Below are 23,917 nucleotides of genomic sequence, written 5' to 3'. Positions count from 1 at the left end.
ATCCCCGGGGTTATCACTATAGGCTTTCTATAGGGTGACACATGGAATCCCAGGGATTGACTCTATAGGGTAATACATGGAATCCCTGGGATTGTCTCTATAGGCTTTCTATAGGGTGATACATGGAATCCCCGGGGTTATCACTATAGGCTATCTATAGGGTGACACATGGAATCCCAGGGGTTATCACTATAGGCTTTCTATAGGGTGACACATGCAATCCCCGGGATTGTCTCTATAGGCTTGGAATCCCCGGGGTTATTACTATAGGCTATCTATAGGGTGATACATGGAATCCCAGGGATTGTCTCTATAGGCTATCTATAGGGTGACACATGGAATCCCAGGGGTTATCACTATAGGCTTTCTATAGGGTGATACATGGAACCCCCAGGATTGTCTCTATAGGCTTTCTATAGGGTGATACATGGAATCCCCGAAGTTATTACTATAGGCTATCTATAGGGTGATACCTGGAATCCCCGGGATTGTCTCTATAGGCTTTCTATAGGGTGATACATGGAATCCCCGGGGTTATTACTATAGGCTATCTATAGGGTGATACATGGAATCCCAGGGATTGTCTCTATAGGCTATCTATAGGGTGACACATGGAATCCCAGGGGTTATCACTATAGGCTATCTATAGGGTGATACATGGAATCCCCGGGATTGTCTCTATAGGCTTTCTATTGGGTGATACATGGAATCCCCGTGGTTATCACTATAGGCTATCTATAGGGTGATACATGGAATCCCCGGGGTTATTACTATAGGCTATCTATAGGGTGATACATGGAATCCCCGGGGTTATTACTATAGGCTTTCTATAGGGTGATACATGGAATCCCAGGGGTTATCACTATAGGCTATCTATAGGGTGATACATGGAATCCCCGGGATTATCACTATAGGCTTTCTATTGGGTGACACATGGAATCCCAGGGATTATCACTATAGGCTTTATATAGGGTGATACATGGAATCCCGGGGGTTATCACTATAGGCTTTCTATAGGGTGATACATGGAATCCCAGGGGTTATCACTATAGGCTTTCTATAGGGTGATACATGGAATCCCCGGGGTTATCACTATAGGCTTTCTATTGGGTGATACATGGAATCCCAGCTCCCTGTTTTTGTATTTGCATAAACGTCTCATAAAGGCAAAGCATCTACAATTATTATAAATTATATACATATATATGATATTTTTTTGATTATCCAGAGAGGGCAGCGGGATTGTGATCGGGATGGAGGGGGGGGGGGGTTCCATGGTGACTGCATTTAGTAATATCACTGGATTATTACTCACTTTCTACAGAGTGAACTCAGCGATGGGATAGCAATGCTGGTTGCCGGTAATGATCGTATTCAGGCAATTATTACTCAGATGGAAGAAATCTGCAAAAGTGTAGAGGTGAGGTGAGCTGGAACGTGGAGAGCAATAATCCTGCAGTGCTCAGTGTGTACACATGTGTACACTCAGTATATCCTGCATGCAGTGCTATAATCCTACAGTGCTCAGTATATCCTGCATGCAGTGCTATAATCCTTCAGTGCTCAGTATATCCTGCATGCAGTGCTATAATCCTACAGTGCTCAGTATATCCTGCATGCAGTGCTATAATCCTACAGTGCTCAGTATATCCTGCATGCAGTGCTATAATCCTTCAGTGCTCAGTATATCCTGCATGCAGTGCTATAATCCTACAGTGCTCAGTATATCCTGCATGCAGTGCTATAATCCTACAGTGCTCAGTATATCCTGCATGCAGTGCTATAATCCTTCAGTGCTCAGTATATCCTGCGTGCAGTGCTATAATCCTACAGTGCTCAGTATATCCTGCATGCAGTGCTATAATCCTACAGTGCTCAGTATATCCTGCATGCAGTGCTATAATCCTACAGTGCTCAGTATATCCTGCGTGCAGTGCTATAATCCTACAGTGCTCAGCATATCCTGCATGCAGTGCTATAATCCTACAGTGCTCAGTATATCCTGCATGCAGTGCTATAATCCTACAGTGCTCAGTATATCCTGCATGCAGTGCTATAATCCTACAGTGCTCAGTATATCCTGCATGCAGTGCTATAATCCTTCAGTGCTCAGTATATCCTGCGTGCAGTGCTATAATCCTTCAGTGCTCAGTATATCCTGCATGCAGTGCTATAATACTACAGTGCTCAGTATATCCTGCATGCAGTGCTATAATCCTACAGTGCTCAGTGTATCCTGCATGCAGTGCTATAATCCTACAGTGCTCAGTGTATCCTGCATGCAGTGCTATATTCCTACAGTGCTCAGTATATCCTGCATGCAGTGCTATAATCCTACAGTGCTCAGTATATCCTGCATGCAGTGCTATAATCCTACAGTGGTCAGTATATCCTGCGTGCAGTGCTATAATCCTACAGTGCTCAGTATATCCTGCATGCAGTGCTATAATCCTACAGTGGTCAGTATATCCTGCGTGCAGTGCTATAATCCTACAGTGCTCGGTATATCCTGCATGCAGTGCTATATTCCTACAGTGCTCGGTATATCCTGCACGCAGTGCTCTAACCCTACTGTAACAGATCCTTACAAGTCTCTGGTGGCTGTGAAGCAAGCAAGGGAATTACAGTTTAATCCTCTATTCGTTCCATTTTCCTCTGTTGACATGGTTTAAGTGAATTCACGGTGTACAGCATAGGGGGATTCGGAAGTAAAAACCGTTTGTATGATTCCGTACGAATTCCGTGTATAAAATATAGGTGGCCGCCATTTCGGGACTTTACACGTGTTCGCGGCCATCTTGCGCACGAACAGCGGTGTTTGCCTGTAACCGCATGGAACTAAAAACGGATACGCAAACAGGCGAACACCGCTGAGTCCTCCAGACCTCCATAAATTCGTACGGAAACTACCGAACGTCCCACCGTTCGGTAGTTCTCCTTAATCGTCTAGGGGGATTTCAGCGAATCCCGAGATTCGAATGGATGGCAAGATTTTCGTATCTTTTTACCGTGCGAACAGAGACCGACCGCAAGGCCAAAACTTATGGAACTATTTTCGGCTAGTTGGTCTGTGCGGTCGGTCAAATCTTTGGAACTCTATATCTCCCGAACCATTCATCCGAATGAGCTGATTTTTGGACATGTTACCCTCCGGAATGAGAGCTATAAAGGTGTACCCCTTGGTTTTGGGGTACATCCAGACAGGGCCGGCCTTAGGCATTTGGGCGCCCTGTGCAAAAAATCTTCACAGCGCCCCCCTCCCCCCACTCCTTACCCCTTCCCACACACCCTGTCACACACACACACACAGGCAGGCAGACAGCCATACACACACACACACACACAAACACACTCAGGCAGTCATACACAGACAGCCACACACAAACACACACACAGACATAGAATGTGACGGCAGATAAGAACCATTCGGCCCATCTAGTCTGCCCAGACAGTCACACATAGGCAGTCACACACAAACACACACACACACACCGGCAGACAGCCACACACACACACCGGCAGACAGCCACACACAGCCACACACAAACACACAGGCAGACAGCCAAACACACAGAGGCAAACAGCCACACACACACACACACACACACACAGTCACACACACACAGACAAACACACACAGACAAACACACACAGACAAACAGTCACACACAGACAGACAGACACACACACACACAGACAGACAGACACACACACACACTGGCAGACAGTCACACACACACGCAGACAGTCACACACACACACATGCAGACAGTCACACACACACACACACGCGCAGACAGTCACACACACACACACGCGCAGACAGACACACACACACACGCAGACAGTCACACACACGCGCAGACAGTCTCACACACACACACACATAGGCAAACAGCCACACACACACAGTCAGACACACTAACAGACACAGACACACACTAACAGACACACATACACACACACTAACAGACACAGACACACACTAACAGACACACACACTCACCCACATTAACACATTTTTTAAAATTTATTTAGACACCCCCCCCCCAGCCTGCTTACCTTTGGGAATGCTGGGGGGGTCTCTTCCTCCCTGGTGGTCCAGTGGCTGCTGGGCTGGGCGGGCGGCTGGCGAGGGAGCTCTTCCTCTGAGCTGTTTGCTCAGCTCCCTCGCGCGCCGCAGAGTGAGGCTGGGAGCCGGAATATGACGTCATATTCCGGCTCCGCCTCCCAGCCTCACTCTGCGGCCGGCGAGGGAGCTGAGCAAACAGCTCAGAGGAAGAGCTCCCTTGCCAGCCGCCCGACCGCCCAGCATGTCTGTTAGCATTGCGGCTAACAGACATGCCGTGTGAGCTATGGATCCGCAGGGCGCCCCCTGCACCATGGCGCCCTGTGCGGCCGCACAGCTCGCACACCCCTAAGGCCGGCCCTGCATCCAGAACTTGAGTAAAAATGTGGACATTATAATTATGTTATATGTTTATCTGAGGGGAGGAGACGTGGGGGTGTTACCATATGTATGATTGGTTATTTTCATCCTCCCCCTGGGAGTGTCCTGTGTGAACCTTATCCTAATAAAAAGCAGGCTGGGTGTTCCAGTCCCCAGTTCATCTTGACCCTTCAAAACGTAGCCTCGTCTCGTTCTTGGAAGGGGATTATTTGGGAATGTTATTCTGCTCCTGTTACAGCTGAACCTGATTCTCGCTCTGGATATCGTGGATGGGATTACACCAGCTTTACTTCTCCCCAGCAGCTTGCAAGGAAAAGGACGTCTCCAACGGCACGGGACCATCTCCATGCGGCCCAGGGTCGACAGAAACGTTGGTATGATCGGGGCGCCCGACAGAGAACATTCCAGGTGGGTCAGAAAGTGCTGGTACTTAGACCGGTAAAGGGAAATAAACTCCAGACGTCCTGGCAGGGCCCTTACAAAGTAGTAGCGCAGGTCTGCGACACTACTTATGTGATTGCCAGCAATAAAGATGAGAGAATCCAGAAAACCTTTCATGTAAATTTACTAAAAGAATACCAAGAGCGGCCAGAGGATATTGCCGCTATATGCATTTCTGCTACCTAGGACCCCGACAGTCTACCTATCCCAGACCTGTTAGCACCCAGAAAATCCCCTAGCTTACTGGACACCATCCAACTAGGGGAGCGGCTAACCGCAGCCGAAAAGGGCCAACTTAGACAGCTGATAATGGAAAAGAAATTAACGTTCGCTCAGGAACCGGGATACACCACGCTAGCGACCCACTATGTAGAGACCCCAGGACAAGTGCCCCTTAGGCAGACCCCGTACAGAATCCCTGAGGGAGTCAGGGAAGAAATGAAAAAGGAAGTACAAGAGATGTTGAGATTAGGAGTCATAGAGCCGTCTGACAGCCCCTGGGCTTCGCCAGTAATCCTAGTGCCCAAAAAGGACGGAGCTACTAGATTTTGTGTAGACTATAGACGACTCAATGACCGTACCGTGACAGATGCGTACCCGATGCCCCGAGTGGACGAACTATTAGATCGCATTGCCAGGGGGAGGTATCTGACCACCATTGATTTATGCAAGGGATACTGGCAGATCCCCCTGGCCAAGGAGGCTATCCTCAAGTCAGCGTTCGTCACCCCGTTTGGCTTGTACCAATTTAAGGTCATGCCATTTGGGATGAAGAACGCCCCAGCTACCTTTCAGCGCTTGGTAGATAGACTTCTTGATGGCTTCCAGGACTTCGCCTGCGCGTACCTGGATGACATAGCGATCTATAGTGAAACATGGGGGGAACACTTGCGACACGTAGAGGCTGTACTGGATCAGATTCGGGCCGCAGGCCTGACTCTGAAACCAGAAAAGTGTAACTTCGGCATGGCCGAAGTCCAATACCTGGGACACAGGGTAGGATGTGGGAAACAACGCCCGGAACCCGCTAAGGTTGAGGCGGTAGCTAACTGGCCCACACCCCACACCAAGACGCAGGTATTGGCATTCTTAGGGACAGCAGGATACTACAGGAAATTTGTCCCGGACTATAGTGCTATCGCTAAACCCCTGACAGACTTAACTAAAAAGAATTTGCCTAGGGTAGTCCTGTGGTCTCCGGCCTGTGAAACAGCCTTTCAGGTCTTGAAAAATGCTCTGATCAATGCACCTGTTCTATCTGCCCCCGTCCCTAACAAAAGATTTGTCGTCCATACAGATGCATCCATGTATGGACTGGGGGCAGTTCTAAGCCAGATCGGAGAGGATGGGGGAGAACACCCTGTCGCGTACCTTAGCAGAAAACTGTTGCCCAGAGAAGTGAGTTACGCGGCAGTGGAAAAAGAATGTTTAGCCCTAGTTTGGGCCCTAAAGAAACTTACACCCTACCTATATGGGCAGGAATTTACTCTGATCACCGATCATAACCCCCTGGTATGGCTGAACCGAGTAGCTGGAGACAATGGACGCTTACTAAGATGGAGCTTAGCACTACAGCCATATAATTTCTGCATTCAGTATCGCCCTGGCCGGTTCAATGGAAACGCTGATGGACTATCCAGGCAAACGGAACTTCTACCGTAGCAGCAGACCGGACAGCCCCAAGTTGACCCGAAAAGGATCAATCCGGGTCTGCCGGAGTGTTCCACAAAAGGGGAGCAGTGTAACAGATCCTTACAAGTCTCTGGTGGCTGTGAAGCAAGCAAGGGAATTACAGTTTAATCCTCTATTCGTTCCATTTTCCTCTGTTCACATGGTTTAAGTGAATTCACGGTGTACAGCATAGGGGGATTCGGTAGTAAAAAGCGTTCGTATGATTCCGTACGAATTCCGTGTATAAAATATAGGTGGCCGCCATTTCGGGACTTTACACGTGTTCGCGGCCATCTTGCGCACGAACAGCGGTGTTTGCCTGTAACCGCATGGAACTAAAAACGGATACGCAAACAGGCGAACACCGCTGAGTCCTCCAGACCTCCATAAATTCGTACGGAAACTACCGAACGTCCCACCGTTCGGTAGTTCTCCTTAATCGTCTAGGGGGATTTCAGCGAATCCCGAGATTCGAATGGATGGCAAGATTTTCGTATCTTTTTACCCTGCGAACAGAGACCGTCAAATCTTTGGAACTCTATATCTCCAGAACCATTCATCCGAATGAGCTGATTTTTGGACATGTTACCCTCCGGAATGAGAGCTATCCAGCGGTGCCGGATTTAAAGGTGTACCCCTTGGTTTTGGGGTACATCCAGAACTTGAGTAAAAATGTGAACATTATAATTATGTTATATGTTTATCTGAGGGGAGGAGACGTGGGGGTGTTACCATATGTATGATTGGTTATTTTCATCCTCCCCCTGGGAGTGTCCTGTGTGTACCTTATCCTAATAAAAAGCAGGCTGGGTGTTCCAGTCCTCAGTTCATCTTGACCCTTCAAAACGTAGCCTCGTCTCGTTCTTGGAAGGGGATTATTTGGGAATGTTATTCTGCTCCTGTTACAGCTGAACCTGATTCTCGCTCTGGATATCGTGGATGGGATTACACCAGCTTTACTTCTCCCCAGCAGCTTGCAAGGAAAAGGACGTCTCCAACGGCAGATACCCTCTCTCTACCTGGGTAGCCGTTACACCTACAGTGCTCAGTAAATCCTGCATGCAGTGCTAATGATGCCGGAGAAACTGACGGAAGCCAAGCACAGAGAGATGGACACAGGTTTCTTCAGGAAGGAAGAGATTCTTTATTCGGTTCACCGAACGGGACTCAGAGGGACTAATGTCACCAAAATACAACAAGATCTGAGCCCCGGACAATAGTGTAGGCTCCTTATATAGGCATGTAACTCCTCCCATAATAAGCTCCACCCACACATACTCTTACCCAATCAATCGAACAAGAACTAACTAACTGTTTGACCGCATGGCTTGCCCAGCACAATGGAGGAGGGGAATACTACATCCGGTATTCTCGCACATGCTCCGTACACTACTGATCGTATCTTTGCCACGTGCAACCAACCGACCGATACACCAGTATATGCACGTACACATGCCACGTGGTAATCTCGGCCTACTAAATTTATTTTTACCGAGATTCCACCACATTCCCCCCTTTGATGCCTCTGATATTTTCACATTTACGGAGGCATCACTTAACCTTAGTTTGCATATACCTCAGGTTGCCATGAACCAGACCAGACTTTGCGACTAATGACATGAATCCCTCAACATTCTTCTTCCTGCACTGGTTCTCCCTGATTTAAAGCCTCATATTTATATATGGCCATTATCTGTGCAGCGGCCTTTCTTTCTGCCATATTTTCTATAATGCCCTGCACAGACCTAACTACCAAAGGAACAAGACATGGTAGGAGAAGACACAGCATTAAGATTAGCATGACTCCACCTACCAATGCCTTAAGTCCTCCAAACTGCTCATACCAATTACCAAACCAACTACTTGGATTATACCCTTTCCATACCTGAGTAGGCACATGCGCTAGTTTAACCATATGGCTAGTAAGCTCAGCTATTGCTTGCCCTTCATCATCTATTTGAAGACAGCAATTGCTTAGGTTAAACTTCCCACATACACCTCCCTCTTCTGCCAATAGGTAATCCAAAGCTAATCTATTTTAGTAAACGGCTGTCCTCATCCTAGTATTATGCTTCGCTAGGAGATTGAGCGCTTGCGATGTCTCATTGGTAATTATCTCAACCACTGCCTGTAACCTTATAATATGGTTGAGCATATATATTGGGGTTCTATAACCAAAAGTACCATCCTCTGCCCATGTAGCTGGCCCATAATAATCTATAATACGCTGGGGAGGCCATTCATTATCTTCCCAGGTACCTATCTCTAGGGGTCCCCTTTTCTTCCTATGATTCACATCATATACTTTAACTCCCAAAGTCTCTCCTGTTTCAATAGGCAACAAGAAGAAGGATGGTTTGAGCATACCTAACACACATGCCCCTTCCCAGTCCTGTGGTAACTCCGAATAGGCCTTCTTACCAAAATCCAGTACAAATTTGCCGGGGCTTTCCAACTAGATGTGATAGATAGATCAAACCACACGTCCTTTAAATTGGCATAACTTGCAAACGGGTTAGGTGGTTCTGAGACATTTGAAGCCGACCACCATATTCTTTGTATTATCATCATAAGCTTTTTGCCCTAGACAAATTAATTCTCCTACAGATGTATTAAACATTATTCCTTTCCTTGCTATGCAAACATAACCTATGATGGAGGTCTTTAATCGCCACTCAGATTTACCTCTAACACTCATTTGATAATCGGCTTGAGAAGATATTATTTGTTCAATTGTCTCAGAACCAGAATACATTACCTCCTTTGCTTCCCAGGGCCATTGGTCTCCCATGTTAGTACCTCCACACACATAGCAGTTGGTCACATTAAGACTACCAGCAATACTTTCAGCTAAATCTATAAACAGGTTCTTAGCATTATGGGGGATCTTATTGTCTACACTCATCTCTTCATAAAAAGAATGGAAAACCTGATGAGTTTGGGATGCTACGGTATCGGTCTCTATCCCTATAAATAATATTGTCCCAGGATCCAAACCCGTCCCATATATCTGGAACCCAAATAAGTTTCCGAACCTATCTATGAATTGTTCAGGATTATTGATAAGTATATGGACTGGGTTACACTCCATAGACTTACAATATGGTTTGGTAGGCAACTTAGTAACAATCATATCCCTATCTACTGTCTGTCCCCAAGTTGCCCACCCCACACAAGACCAATATGGGCAATAATTATAATCCTTATCTGGGCATTTTGGACTTACATACTTGTTTTTACTACTGGGACAAATATACTTATCGTTAGACCCATACGTTCTCTCCCACTTAAGATCCCCGCATACATTCCACGGTTTTCTACCACTTGATATCGCCTTACATGCATCAAATAGCAGAACACCCGAAGAATGTACGGTTTCTAATACGGTTTTGTTTATTAGGGTCCCCTGTGGGTCTCCATTCCGGAGGGTCATCCAAATTGTACGGGGTTGATACTCTGGATTGAAGCACTTAGGGTCTCCTACTCCTAAATGGCATACACTATACTCTATACCTAATTATCTACACCTGGATACATATCCTTTACACTCATATTGTGAATGCCAAATAAGGGTCTGGGAAATATGATTACCTGTTATAGTAGTCTTAATGCAAACCTCACAGCTAGGTGTGTCGGTACCTCTACCTTCCTGAATAAAAAAAAACATAAAAATACACATTATCAAGAGCACTTCTTTCGACGTCTTCATCCTCAGTCTTCGTCCGTGCGATGGCACCTCAGCTTCCAGGATGTAAGGGCTGCAAGGAATGGAGTTCTGCAGGTCCTCTCTTCCCTTCACAGAGGTCCCTTCAAGACACCCTGGCTATGACACGTGGGTAAGTGGTCAGGCTTTATTATGGCCGTCAAAACACTCACTTGCTGATCTCTTTAAACACACTTGTAATCCCGATATCTCCTCGTCACTCCGACTGAGTCGTGCGCTTTAACCGGATCTTGCAGGGATTCTCTGGATCTGGTGTAGCTTGCCAAGAATCTACTGCTGCTGGTTTAACCCTGGAGTGATGAATCCACAGAGTCACTTCAGCCACCTTTATTGCTGTAGGGGTAGACAAAAGAACAACATAAGGACCCCTCCACTTAGGCCTTAACGGTATACTGTTCCACTCTTTAATCCACACTTGGTTCTCCTGGATGATAGCTATGAACAGGGGGATAAATATTCACAGGTAATCTATCTTGCACCCATTTCTGTACCTCCTCCATAGTTTTACCCAACTCTACAACCTGCTGCCGGGTAATTCCTTCTCCCAACTGACTCAAATCCCCCCTTAAGTTACCAAGTACGGGTGGTGGACGCCCATACATGATTTCAAAAGGTGAGAGACCCATCCTTCGGGTAGGTGTACTACGAATACGCAACAGAGCTATGGGCAAAAGAACATTCCACTTAAGCTGAGTCTCTTGACACATCTTTGCCAATTGGTTCTTAATAGTTCTGTTCATCCTTTCTACTTTACCAGAGCTCTGAGGTCTATATGCCGTATGAAGCTTCCACTTAATACCAAGCATATGAGTCAGTTGTTGTAGGCACTGGTGAACAAAGGCTGGATCATTATCCGATCCTATAGAGCATGGTAGTCCATATCGGGGTATTATTTCTCGCAACAGGAATCGTACAACTTCTCCTGCTTTCTCTGTACGAGTAGGACATGCTTCTACCCAACCTGAATAGGTACACACAACTACTAGTAGGTAGCGATGTCCACCGGATTTAGGCATTACAGTATAGTCTATTTGAAGATCGGACATAGGGAGTCCCCCCATATACTGGACTCCTGGTGGTTTCACTGGTCCTTGCCTTGCATTATTCTTAGCACATATTACACATCTTCGTACAATGGCTTGAGTCAAGTTGGACAATCTTGGTATATAGAAATGTATCCTGAGAGATTCTTCCATACTATCTCTTCCAGAATGTGTCCCGTTGTGATAGTTCTGGACAATTTCTACAGCTAGTGATGCTGGAATAACTATTCTTCCATCTTCTAACTGATACCATTTGTTCTCCAGGTATTTCCCAGTTTCAGTCTTTAACCACTCTTCTTCTTGAGCTGTATAAACTGGAGTCCATTGAGACAGTGGAGTCGGTATAAGAGCAGCTATATGTTCCACATATTCCTGTCTTCCTGATTCAGCGGCACGCTTAGCTGCATTATCTGCCATCCGATTTCCTTTGGTTACATCACCATCACCTTTCAGATGCGCCCGACAATGTATGATACCAACTTCTTTCGGTTCCCATACGGCTTCCAGTAGTTGCAATATTTCAGCTGCGTACTTGATTTCTTTACCCTCTGAGTTCAATAATCCTCTTTCTTTATACAGAGCTCCGTGGGCATGAGTGGTTAAAAACGCATACTTGGAGTCCGTGTAGATGTTCACTCTTAAACCTTCAGCCAATTGTAACGCTCGTGTGAGTGCAATTAGTTCTGTCTTCTGTGCCGATGTTCCTTTTGACAATGGCCGAGCTTCTATCACCTTGTCTATGGTTGTTACTGCATATCCTGCATAGCAAATCCCTTCTTTCACATAACGACTGTCGTCCGTATAGTACTGGACATCAGGGTTCTGGATGGGAAAGTCACGAAGGTCTGGTCTACTTGAGAACACTTCATCCATCACCTCCAGGCAATCATGTTGACTCTCAGTAGGTTGTGGCAAAAATGGAACTGGATTTAAGGTGTTAACAGTCTCTAAATGCACTCTTGGGTTTTCACACAACATAGCTTGATACTTAGTCATGCGGCTGTTACTAAACCAATGATTGCCTTTATAGTCTAGCAACGTTTGTACTGTGTGCGGGACTCGCACATAGAGTTCTTGACCCAGAGTGAGTTTATCAGCTTCGGCTACCAGCAGGGCAGCGGCAGCTACGGCTCTTAGACAAGGTGGAAGACCACTGGCCACTGCATCCAGTTGTTTTGACATATATGCAACAGGTCGTTGCCATGATCCCAAGTACTGTGTCAATACTCCCACAGCCATTCTTCTTTGCTCATGTACATATAAGTAGAATGGGCGTGTATGATCAGGTAGACCTAATGCTGGGGCACTCATCAAAGCCTTCTTTACATCTTCAAATGCCTTTTGTTGTTCAGGGGTCCATAGGAAGGGATCGTGTTCTGTACCTTTTATAGCTGCGTAAAGAGGTTTCGCCAATATCGCATAACTGGGAATCCATATCCTACAGAAGCCTGCTGCCCCCAAGAATTCCCGCACTTGTCTTCTATTCTTGGGTATTGGTATTTGGCATACAGCTTCTTTTCTCTCTGGCCCTATTATTCTTTGACCTTCAGAGATATGGAATCCCAGATACTTGACAGTTGGCTGACACAACTGAGCTTTCTTCCTGGACACCTTGAATCCTGCCTTCCAGAGAATGTGTAGTAGATCATGTGTTGCTTGCTGACATATTTCTCTTGTAACTGCCGCTATCAACAAATCATCTACATATTGCAGTAGTACACACTCTCCTGGGATGGACTTGAAATCCAGTAAGTCTTGACTTAAAGCTGATCCAAATAGGGTAGGTGAATTTTTAAACCCTTGGGGCAGTCTTGTCCAAGTCATCTGGCGTTTCGAGCCCGTTACAGCATTTTCCCATTGGAATGCGAAGATACACTGGCTTTCCGCAGCAATTCGAAGGCAAAAGAAGGCATCTTTGAGATCTAAGACAGTGAAATAGGTAGCCCCGCCCGGAATTAAAGCAAGCAGGTTATATGGGTTGGGCACAACTGGGTGTATACTTACGACCGCATCATTGACTGCTCTCAAGTCCTGCACAGGGCGATACTCATCTGTACCGGGCTTTTGAACAGGCAGCAATGGGGTGTTCCAGGGGGAAGTACAGAATTTTAGGATACCATACCGTATGAACTTATCCAAATATGATTGTATGTTCTTCTTGGCCTTTTGTGGGATGTGGTATTGTCTTAAGCTCACTGGATAAACCCCCAGTTTCAGTTCGATTCGAATTGGTGGAATATTGCGAGCAAGTCCTGGTGGGTTGTTCTCTGCCCACACTCCTGGTATATTGAACAAGGATTCATCACTCTTAGGGTTTTGGCTAGTCAACACTGTATAAAGTCGCCACTCTTCTTCCTTTGGTACAGATAGTGTCATTATACCTGAAGGTCCATTGAACTTTAAAGATGTTGTTCCATTAGGTAGAAACGTTATCTGTGCTTGTAATTTTGACAACAAATCACGTCCTAGCAGTTGGACTGGACATTCAGGCATATAAAGGAATTGATGTTTCACTACGTGGACTCCCAATGTACAGAGTCGATTTTTAAGAACCGGTTTAGCAGCACTCCTTCCAGTTGCTCCTATTACGGTGATAGTTCTTCAAGATGGAGGAGAAACTAGGTCAGTCACCACCGAATGTTCAGCACCAGTATCGATCATGAACACACTCCTTTTTCCCCCTATTGCTACATCGACCATAGGCTCCGCACGGCCAAGGGGGATGGAGCCCGGTCGGTATCAATAGTCCTCCATGACCGTGTCAGCCAAACCTACAAAGTCCCTATCTTCTCTATCGCGGGATCTCTGCGCTGCTGGATAGTACCTATCTTCTCTAACATTTCCTCTATTGCTACCATTATTCCCTCCAGGACCTCCTCTACCTCTCGCTCTGCCTCTATAATTACCATATCCTGCCCTAGGTCTCTCTCTCTCATACTGTTCCCTTTGTGGACACTCACTTCTCCAATGCCCTTCTTCCCTACAGTACGCGCATTGATTCCTACTCAGGGGTTCCCTATTCCATTTACTATTGCCTTTATCCATTCCCCTATACACTTCCTTTTCCCTTCTATCTACTCCTGCGATCGCTACCGCTAGCATATCTGCCTTTCTACGCATCTTGCGCTCTTCCTCTTTCTTTGTCTCTGTTTCCCTGTTCATATATACTTTATTCGCTACCTCCATTAGTTGGGTAATGGACATCCCTACAAACCCTTCTAACTTCTGTAGCTTGCGCTTTATATCTCCGTAGGCTTGGCTGACAAAGGCAGAGTTAACCATCCGGGAATTCTCAGGAGCCTCCGGATTAAAGGTGGTATACAAACGGTATGCCTCCAATAATCGGTCATAAAAGACACTGGGTGATTCATCACATTTCTGTAATACCTCAGCCGTCTTAGACATGTTAATCGCCTTCTTTCCTCCAGCTTTCATGCCCGCAATAATAGCATCCCTGTAAGCTTTTAAATGGACCATGTCTGCGCCATTGACATTCCAATTTGGATCGGTGTTTGGATAATGGGCTGCGGCCCATGCTGCTGGGTTGGCCTGATTTTGTGTACGGGCCTCTTCTTCCAGCGCTTTAATTGCCGCTTGATTTATCCTAGTCCTTTCCTCGTTATTAAACAATGTCATTAATAATTGCTGGCAATCAGCCCAAGTGGGATTGTGTGTCTGAACTATTGAGGTAAACAAATCCGTCATGGCTTGAGGCTTTTCAGTGTAAGAGGAGTTATGGGTCTTCCAATTAAAGAGATCGGTGGTTGTGAAAGGGACATAGACGTAGACTGGATCAGCATATTGTATCTGGCCGTCATCGTTAATATGTGTCGGGCCAGGAGTCAATCGAAAAGGCATTTGATCATGTCGGGGTTGGAGGGTACCGGTCAGTTGTCGGGTTAGTATGGGGCTTCGTAGAGATGCGTCCGTTAGGGGTTCCGGTCGAGGGGTAGTAAGACAAGGGGATGGGGAAGCTTTACTAAGGGGAAGGTTGGTGAGTAGAATATTCCGGGCCGGGCTAGGAAGAGCCTGACCGGAAACTAGATATGGCGCCAAATCTGGGTATGTGGAGTTAACGGAGGTAGGTACCGGAAGGGGAGGGTTTGAAACAAGGGGGCTGGACTCTGAGCTAGAGGAGGGAGTAGGTGGGGACAACGGGGCAAGGGGAGGAGCGTTTCCAACAGCACCTCCTCTTCCTCTTCCGGTGGAGGAGGAGTAAGGGGGCGGCATGGGGATCTCAGACTCAGGAGGCATGTCCAAAATGGGCTTGATTACGGCCTTAGTGGACAAGCGAGTCCTGGCCACCATGAGGCGACATTACTCCTCGTGGCATACTCGGATCCATTTTGGCGAGTCATTTACGGCCTGCCTCCAACAATCAATATATGGAAACTGGCCGTAAAGTTCAGGCCTACCTGATACAGCCACGTATACACGCTGTACCAGATTAGGATCCAAACTGCCACGTGGTGGCCATGCAGCCAAAGTAGGCCATTCCCTACTACACAATGTAATCAGGCGTGCTGGAGACATCTTTACCCCCAAATCACATACTGTATATCCCTTTTTAAAGTTTTTTTTATCATACATCCTAAGGGATCCAAAATCGTCGAATCTGACGTGCCCATACTTAACAATGGAGCGTCGTTTCCAACAGAAACTATACAAACACTCTACCAACGGTCACACCCGTTCCCTCGGCAACAGCACCACGTGGTACAGTTACTAAGTGAAACGCACACAACAAAACACTCAGGGAATTCCCGTACACACACAGCTGTTACACCAGTCACTAAGTAACTAATACTGTGCCCTTTGGCGAAACTATACGGTCACCTACGCTATAATTCCTTATATCTAAATTACCCGTCTATAACATACCCCAGTAACATCGTCTTTATAAACAGTAGTTACAGTACGGTTAGCATAGGTTAGAATACAAGTTAAAGTCACAGTACAATTAGTAGTGATTATGGTGTTAAAACATGCAACATAGACGACAATTATTAGTACTTATTTACAGTGTCAGTAATTATACATGGTTATGGTACCGTGCGCTATAATACAGTTACACACTATTCACACTCTCGCTAGATGGCAGAGCTCACGCTATCTAGCAAGATATACACGCTACTACAACAATCTTTAGCACATTTACAATTCCCAACTAATCTATTGGCCAGTACCTTGATGGACTACCTAAAACTATCTACATACGTTTTGGTTAGCCACACTGCCCAAGCACCACATATAGCGAACTGGAGGGCGGAATTTACAACAGTACCCTCTTAGTCTATCTACTCTATCAATAGTCTAGTGGGTTCCAAATTTACACGCCTTCCTACTTAGCCAAGATAGGTTGAGATCTAGCGAACCGAATTTACACAGGCGCCGCTTAGTCTGCCGGTCCCTCCGACCTAGCGAACAAAATATACACCCTAGAACGCTAGTCTAGACAAGACACCGGTGTCCGGCTAGGGCTATTTACACCAGAACCCCGCCTGACTCCAAACCAAAATTAAACGGGCTGACTACAGAGCGTTTAATTGAGCGGTGCGCCTTCGCTCCTTCCCTCCACTCGAGGGGGCAGATTCCAAATAACCCCTTATGGGCCTACCGCACAATCGGTATCCAATACCGTCTAAAACAGCGGTCGTCTTACCTCCTCGTTCCTGAACCTGAGTTCACACTCATCGACGGGGACACCCCAGCACTTACTACGTAGAGGCCGATGATCTCCTGGACAACAGACCAGTGGCGCCGAGACGAAGGGAGGTCCACGCAGAAGTTCAGGGGTGCAGCCGTAGAGAACGTGGACCGTCTCACGCCTCTGCTTCTCAGCTACCGTTGAACGATGAGCTTCCCGGCCAATGCACCAAATGATACCGGAGAAACTGACGGAAGCCAAGCACAGAGAGATGGACACAGGTTTCTTCAGGAAGGAAGAGATTCTTTATTCGGTTCACCGAACGGGACTCAGAGGGACTAATGTCACCAAAATACAACAAGATCTGAGCCCCGGACAATAGTGTAGGCTCCTTATATAGGCATGTAACTCCTCCCATAATAAGCTCCACCCACACATACTCTTACCCAATCAATTGAACAAGAACTAACTTCCTGTTTGACCGCATGACTTGCCCAGCACAATGGAGGAGGGGAATACTACATCCGGTATTCTCGCACATGCTCCGTACACTACTGATCGTATCTTTGCCACGTGCAACCAACCGACCGATTCACCAGTATATGCACGTACACATGCCACGTGGTAATCTCGGCCTACTAAATTTATTTTTACCGAGATTCCACCACACTATAATCCTACAGTGCTCAGTATATCTTTCATGCAGTGCTATAATCCTACAGTGCTCGGTATATCCTGCATACATGCTATAATCCTACAGTGCTCAGTATAACACTGCACTCAGTGTATTCGGTATGCAGCGCTATGATCTCACTGCACTCAGTGTATTCGGTATGCAGCGCTATGATCTCACTGCACTAAGTGTTTAGAGCATGCAGTGCTATGATCTCACAGTGTATTCGGCACACAGCGCTATAATCTCACTACACTCAGTGTATTTGGCCGCAGCGCTATGATCTCACTGCACTCAGTGTATTCGGCACGCAGCGCTATAATCTCACTGCACTCAATGTATTCGGCACGCAGCGCTATGATCACACTGCACTCAGTGTATTCGGTATGCAGCGCTATGATCTCACTGCACTAAGTGTTTAGAGCATGCAGTGCTATGATCTCACTGCCCTCAGTGTATTCGGCACACAGCGCTATAATCTCACTGCACTCAGTGTATTCGGCCGCAGCGCTATGATCTCACTGCACTCAGTGTATTCGGCACGCAGCGCTATAATCTCACTGCACTCAGTGTATTCGGCACGCAGCGCTATAATCTCACTGCATTCAGTGTATTCCGCATGCAGCGCTGTGATCTCCCTGCACTCAGTGTATTCGGCACGCAGCGCTATGATCTCACTGCACTCAGTGTATTCGGCACGCAGCGCTATAATCTCACTGCACTCAGTGTATTTGGCACGCAGCGCTATGATCTCACTACACTCAGTGTATTCGGCACGCAGCGCTATGATCTCACTGCACTCAGTGTATTCGGCACGCAGCGCTATGATCTCACTGCACTCAGTGTATTCAGCACGCAGTGCTATGATCTCACTGCCATCAGTGTATTCGGCACGCAGTGCTATGATCTCACTGCACTAAGTGTTTAGAGCATGCAGTGCTATGATCTCACTGCCCTCAGTGTATTCGGCACACAGCGCTATAATCTCACTGCACTCAGTGTATTCGGCCGCAGCACTATGATCTCACTGCACTCAGTGTATTCGGCACGCAGCGCTATAATCTCACTGCACTAAGTGTTTAGAGCATGCAGTGCTATGATCTCACTGCCCTCAGTGTATTCGGCACGCAGCGCTATAATCTCACTGCACTAAGTGTTTAGAGCATGCAGTGCTATGATCTCACTGCCCTCAGTGTATTCGGCACACAGCGCTATAATCTCACTGCAATCAGTGTATTCGGCCGCAGCGCTATGATCTCGCTGCACTCAGTGTATTCGGCACGCAGCGCTATAATCTCACTGCACTCAGTGTATTCGGCACGCAGCGCTATAATCTCACTGCACTCAGTGTATTCTGCATGCAGCGCTGTGATCTCCCTGCACTCAGTGTATTCGGCACGCAGCACTATAATCTCACTGCACTCAGTGTATTTGGCACGCAGCGCTATGATCTCACTACACTCAGTGTATTCGGCACGCAGCGCTATGATCTCACTGCACTCAGTGTATTCGGCACGCAGCGCTATGATCTCACTGCACTCAGTGTATTCAGCACGCAGTGCTATGATCTCACTGCCATCAGTGTATTCGGCACGCAGTGCTATGATCTCACTGCACTCAGTGTATTCGGCACGCAGTGCTATGATCTCACTGCAATCAGTGTATTCAGCACGCAGTGCTATGGTCTCACTGCACTCAGTGTATTCGGCACGCAGTGCTATGATCTCACTGCACTCAGTGTATTCGGCACGCAGCGCTATGATCTCACTGCACTCAGTGTATTCGGCACACAGTGCTATAATCTCACTGCACTCAGTGTATTCTGCACGCAGCGCTATGATTAATGATGTACCGAACAGTTCGCTGGTGAATAGTTCCCGGCGAACATAGCGTGTTTGCGTTCGCCACGGGGGCGAACATATGCGCGGTTCGATCCGCCCCCTATTTGTCATCATTGAGTAAACTTTGACCCTGTGCCTCACAGTCAGCAGACACATTCCAGCCAATCAGCAGCAGACCCTCCCTTCCAGACCCTACCACCTCCTGTACAAGATCCATTTTAGATTCATTCTGAAGCTGCATTCTTAGTGAGAGGAGGGAAAGTGTAGCTGCTGCTGATTTGATAGGGAAATGGATAGCTAGGCTAGTGTATTCAGTGTCCACTACAGTCCTGAAGGACTCATCTGATCTCTGCTGTAAGGACAGCACCCTTAAAAGCCCTTTTTAGGGCTAGAACATCAGTCTGCTTTTTTCCCCTGTGTAATCTAATTGCAGTTGCCTGCCTGCCAGCTTCTGTGTCAGGCTCACGGTGGATAATGTGCCCACTTGCCCAGTGCCACCACTCATATCTGGTGTCACAATAGGTTGCATTTAAAAACAATTTTTTTTCTTCACTGTAATAGATTGAATAGCAGTTAGTTGTCTGCAAGCGTCTGTGTGTCAGGCCTACAGCGTGTACTCTGCCAACCTCTGCCAGTGCACAGTGCCACTCATATCTGGTGTCACAATAGCGTGCATTTAAAAAAAAATATTTTTTCACTGTTATAGATTGAATAGCAGTTAGTTGTCTTCAAGCGGGTGTGTCAGGCCTACAGCGTCTACTCTGCCAACCTCTGCCAGTGCACAGTGCCACTCATATCTGGTGTCACAATAGCGTGCATTTAAAAACAAAAAACGTTTTTGACTGTAATCTAATAGCAGTCAGTGTCCTTCAAGCAGGTGTCAGGCCTACAGTGTGTACTCTGCCAACCTCTGCCAGTGCACAGTGCCACTCATATCTGGTGTCACAATAGCTTGCATTTAAAAAAAAAAGTTTTTGACTGTAATATAATAGCAGTCAGTGTCCTTCAAGCAGGTGTCAGGCCTACAGTGTGTACTCTGCCAACCTCTGCCAGTGCACAGTGCCACTCATATCTGGTGTCACAATAGCTTGCATTTAAAAAAAAAAGTTTTTGACTGTAATATAATAGCAGTCAGTGTCCTTCATAAGTGTGTGTCAGGCCTACAGCGTGTACTCTGCCAACCTCTGCCAGTGCACAGTGCCACTCATATCTGGTGTCACAATAGCGTGCATTTAAAAACAAAAAAACATTTTGACTGTAATATAATAGCAGTCAGTGTCCTTCATAAGTGTGTGTCAGACCTACAGCGTGTACTCTACCAACCTCTGCCAGTGCACAGTGCCACTCATATCTGGTGTCACAATAGCGTGCATTTAAAAACAAAAAAACGTTTTTGACTGTAATCTAATAGCAGTCAGTGTCCTTCAAGCGGGTGTCAGGCCTACAGCGTGTACTCTGCCAACCTCTGCCAGTGCACAGTGCTACTCATATCTGGTGTCACAATAGCTTGCATTTAAAAACAAAAAAAAGGTTTTTGACTGTAATATAATAGCAGTCAGTGTCCCTCATAAGTGTGTTTCAGGCCTACAGCGTGTACTCTGCCAACCTCTGCCAGTGCACATTGCCACTCATATCTGGTGTCACAATAGCTTGCATTTAAAAGCAAAAAAACATTTTGACTGTAATATAATAGCAGTCAGTGTCCTTCATTAGTGTGTGTCAGGCCTACAGCGTGTACTCTGCCAACCTCTGCCAGTGCACAGTGCCACTCATATCTGGTGTCACAATAGCTTGCATTTAAAAACAAAAAAACATTTTTGACTATAATATAATAGCAGTCAGTGTCCTTCAAGCGGGTGTCAGGCCTAGAGCATGTACTCTGCCAACCTCTGCCAGTGCACATTGCCACTCATATCTGGTCTCACAATAGCGTGCATTTAAAAACAACAAAACTTTTTTCACTGTTATAGATTGAATAGCAGTTAGTTGTCTTCAAGCGGGTGTGTCAGGCCTACAGCGTGTACTCTGCCAACCTCTGCCAGTGCACATTGCCACTCAAATCTGGTGTCACAATACCGTGCATTTAAAACCAAAATTTATTTTTCACTGTTATAGATTGAATAGCAGCTAGATGTCTTCAAGCGGGTGTGTCAGGCCTAAAGCGTGTACTCTGCCAACCTCTGCCACTGCACAGTGCCACTCATATCTGGTCTCACAGTAGCTTGCACGCATAGTACAACTAATCCAAAAAACAATGACAGGCAGAGGCAGGCCACCCCGCAGGGGCCGTCGTGGTCATGGTGCTGTGATTCCCTTTTGCCCTTGAATAATGCCCAGTTTTCAGAGGCCATGTACCCTGAACTTGAAAGGTTCTGAGGACATAGTTGACTGGCTAACACAGGACACACAATCTTCTACAGCTTCCGCTCGGAACCTTGACGCACCATCCTCCTGCAGCTTAGCTTCGGGCACCTCTCAAGATACCACTCACCCGCCTGCCGCCACCACCAACACTAGCACCACAGCCGCTTCACTTTATCTGTCAGAGGAGTTATTTACACATCCATTTGAAGAAATGAGTGATGCACAACCATTATTGCCAGAGGATGTAAATAACAGGGATATGTCTCAGTCAGGCAGCATTACACACATGGACGTACGGTGTGATGATGATGATGTTGTACCCGCTGCTGCTTCCTTTGCTGAGTTGTCAGATACAAGTGAAGCGGTTGATGATGACGATGCGTCCATGGATGTCACGTGGGTGCCCGCTCGGCAAGAAGAAGAACAGGGTGAAAGTTCAGATGGGGAAACAGAGAGGAGGAGACGAGTTGGAAGCAGGGGGGGTCATCGCAAGGAGCTAGTGGCACAGTCAGACAGCATGCATCGGCACCCTGGGTCAGCCCGACAGCACGCCATTCAACGCATGCTGTGTCCACCACCAGAATGCCATCATTGCAGAGCTCAGCAATGTGGATTTTTTTTGTGTGTCTGCCTCTGACAACAACGATGCCATTTGCAACCTGTGCCAAAAGAAACTGAGTCGTGGAAAGTCCAACACCCACCTAGGTACAACTGCTTTGCGTAGGCACATGATCGCTGTAACAGATCCTTACAAATCTCTGGTGGATGTGAAGCAAACAAGGGAATTACAACTTAATCATCTATTCGTTTCATTCCTCTGTTCGTCTGATTCCGTACGAATTTCGTATGTAAAATATAGGTGGCCGCCATTTCGGGACTTTACACGTGTTCGCGGCCATCTTGTGTACGAACAGCGGTGTTTGCCTGTAACCGCATGGAACTAAAAACGGATACGCAAACAGGCGAACACCGCTGAATCCTCCAGACCTCCATAAGTTCGTACGGAAACTACCGAACGTCCCACCATTCGGTAGTTATACTCAATCATCTATGGGGATTCCAGCGAACCCCGCGATTCGAATGGATGGCAAGATTTTCGTACCTTTTTACCGTGCGAACGGAGACCGACCGCAAGGCCAAAACTCATGGAACTAATTTCGGCTAGTTGGTCTGTGCGGTCGGTCAAAACTTTGGAACGTTGTATCTCCCGAACTATACATCCGAATGGGCTGATTTTTGGATATATTGTTCCCCTGAAGGAGAGCTATCCTTTTTAAAGCTGTACCCCCTGTTTTTGGGGTACATCCAGAACTTGTGTAAAAATGTGGACATTTTAATTATGTTATGTAGTTATCTGAGGGGAGGAGACGTGGGGGTGTTACCATCTGTATTATTGGTTGTTTTCATCCTCCCCCTGGGAGTGTCCTGTATGTATCTGTTTCTAATAAAAAGCAGGCTGGGTGTTCCAGTCCTCAGTTCATCTTGACCCTTCAAAACGTAGCCTCGTCTCGTTCTTGGAAGGGGATTATTTGGGAATATTACTCTGCTCCTGTTTACAGCTGAACCTGCCTCTCTCTCTGGATATCGTGGATGGGATTACACCAGCTCTACTTCTGAACGGCAGCTTGCAGGAAAAAGGACGTCTCCAACGGCTGATACCCTTTCTCTATCTGGGTAGCCGTTACATTGGTTGGCAGCGGTGGGATGGTCCTTTTATCCAAGGAGCAAGTGCTGAATGGAGTCTCAGTATGCCAAGCTGAAAAGACCCACACTGAAAGATCTATTGGAGAATCGTGGTAGGAGTGCCAGTAACAGACCAAGGAGAGAGCTGATAGCTGACCTACTGGAGCTGGACGAAATGGATAGGTCCATGGAGGTAACTGAACCTATTGCACCGGTCAGCGAGGACGATGTACTCACTGCTATTGTACAGCGGAGATTAGCATTATATCCAGAAAAGACCACGGAGCTAATAGACAGACTGTTCAAGAACGCAAAAGAGGAGATCGAGACTAAGAGGAGACAAGAAACGGAACATGTATTAGCTCAACAAGCCAGTACAC

The 23,917-nt window shown here is 46.7% G+C and overlaps 1 protein-coding gene across 2 annotated transcripts in view; it reads left to right on the top strand.

The window, feature by feature from the left end:
• Positions 1-23,917, top strand: part of TRIM54 (tripartite motif containing 54) — a 156,713-nt gene that overhangs the window by 90,435 nt on the left and 42,361 nt on the right. For both annotated transcript variants that reach the window (XM_063441877.1, XM_063441876.1), the window contains one exon: positions 1,325-1,420. In XM_063441877.1, the coding sequence (XP_063297947.1) occupies positions 1,325-1,420 (96 nt within the window). The remainder of the gene's footprint in view (positions 1-1,324; positions 1,421-23,917) is intronic.

The sequence above is a fragment of the Pelobates fuscus genome, chromosome 2 (assembly GCF_036172605.1).
Source record: "Pelobates fuscus isolate aPelFus1 chromosome 2, aPelFus1.pri, whole genome shotgun sequence".
NCBI lineage: Eukaryota > Metazoa > Chordata > Amphibia > Anura > Pelobatidae > Pelobates > Pelobates fuscus.
The sequence above is the reverse complement of the archived record's forward strand: the minus strand, read 5'-3'. Positions and strand labels throughout refer to the sequence as shown.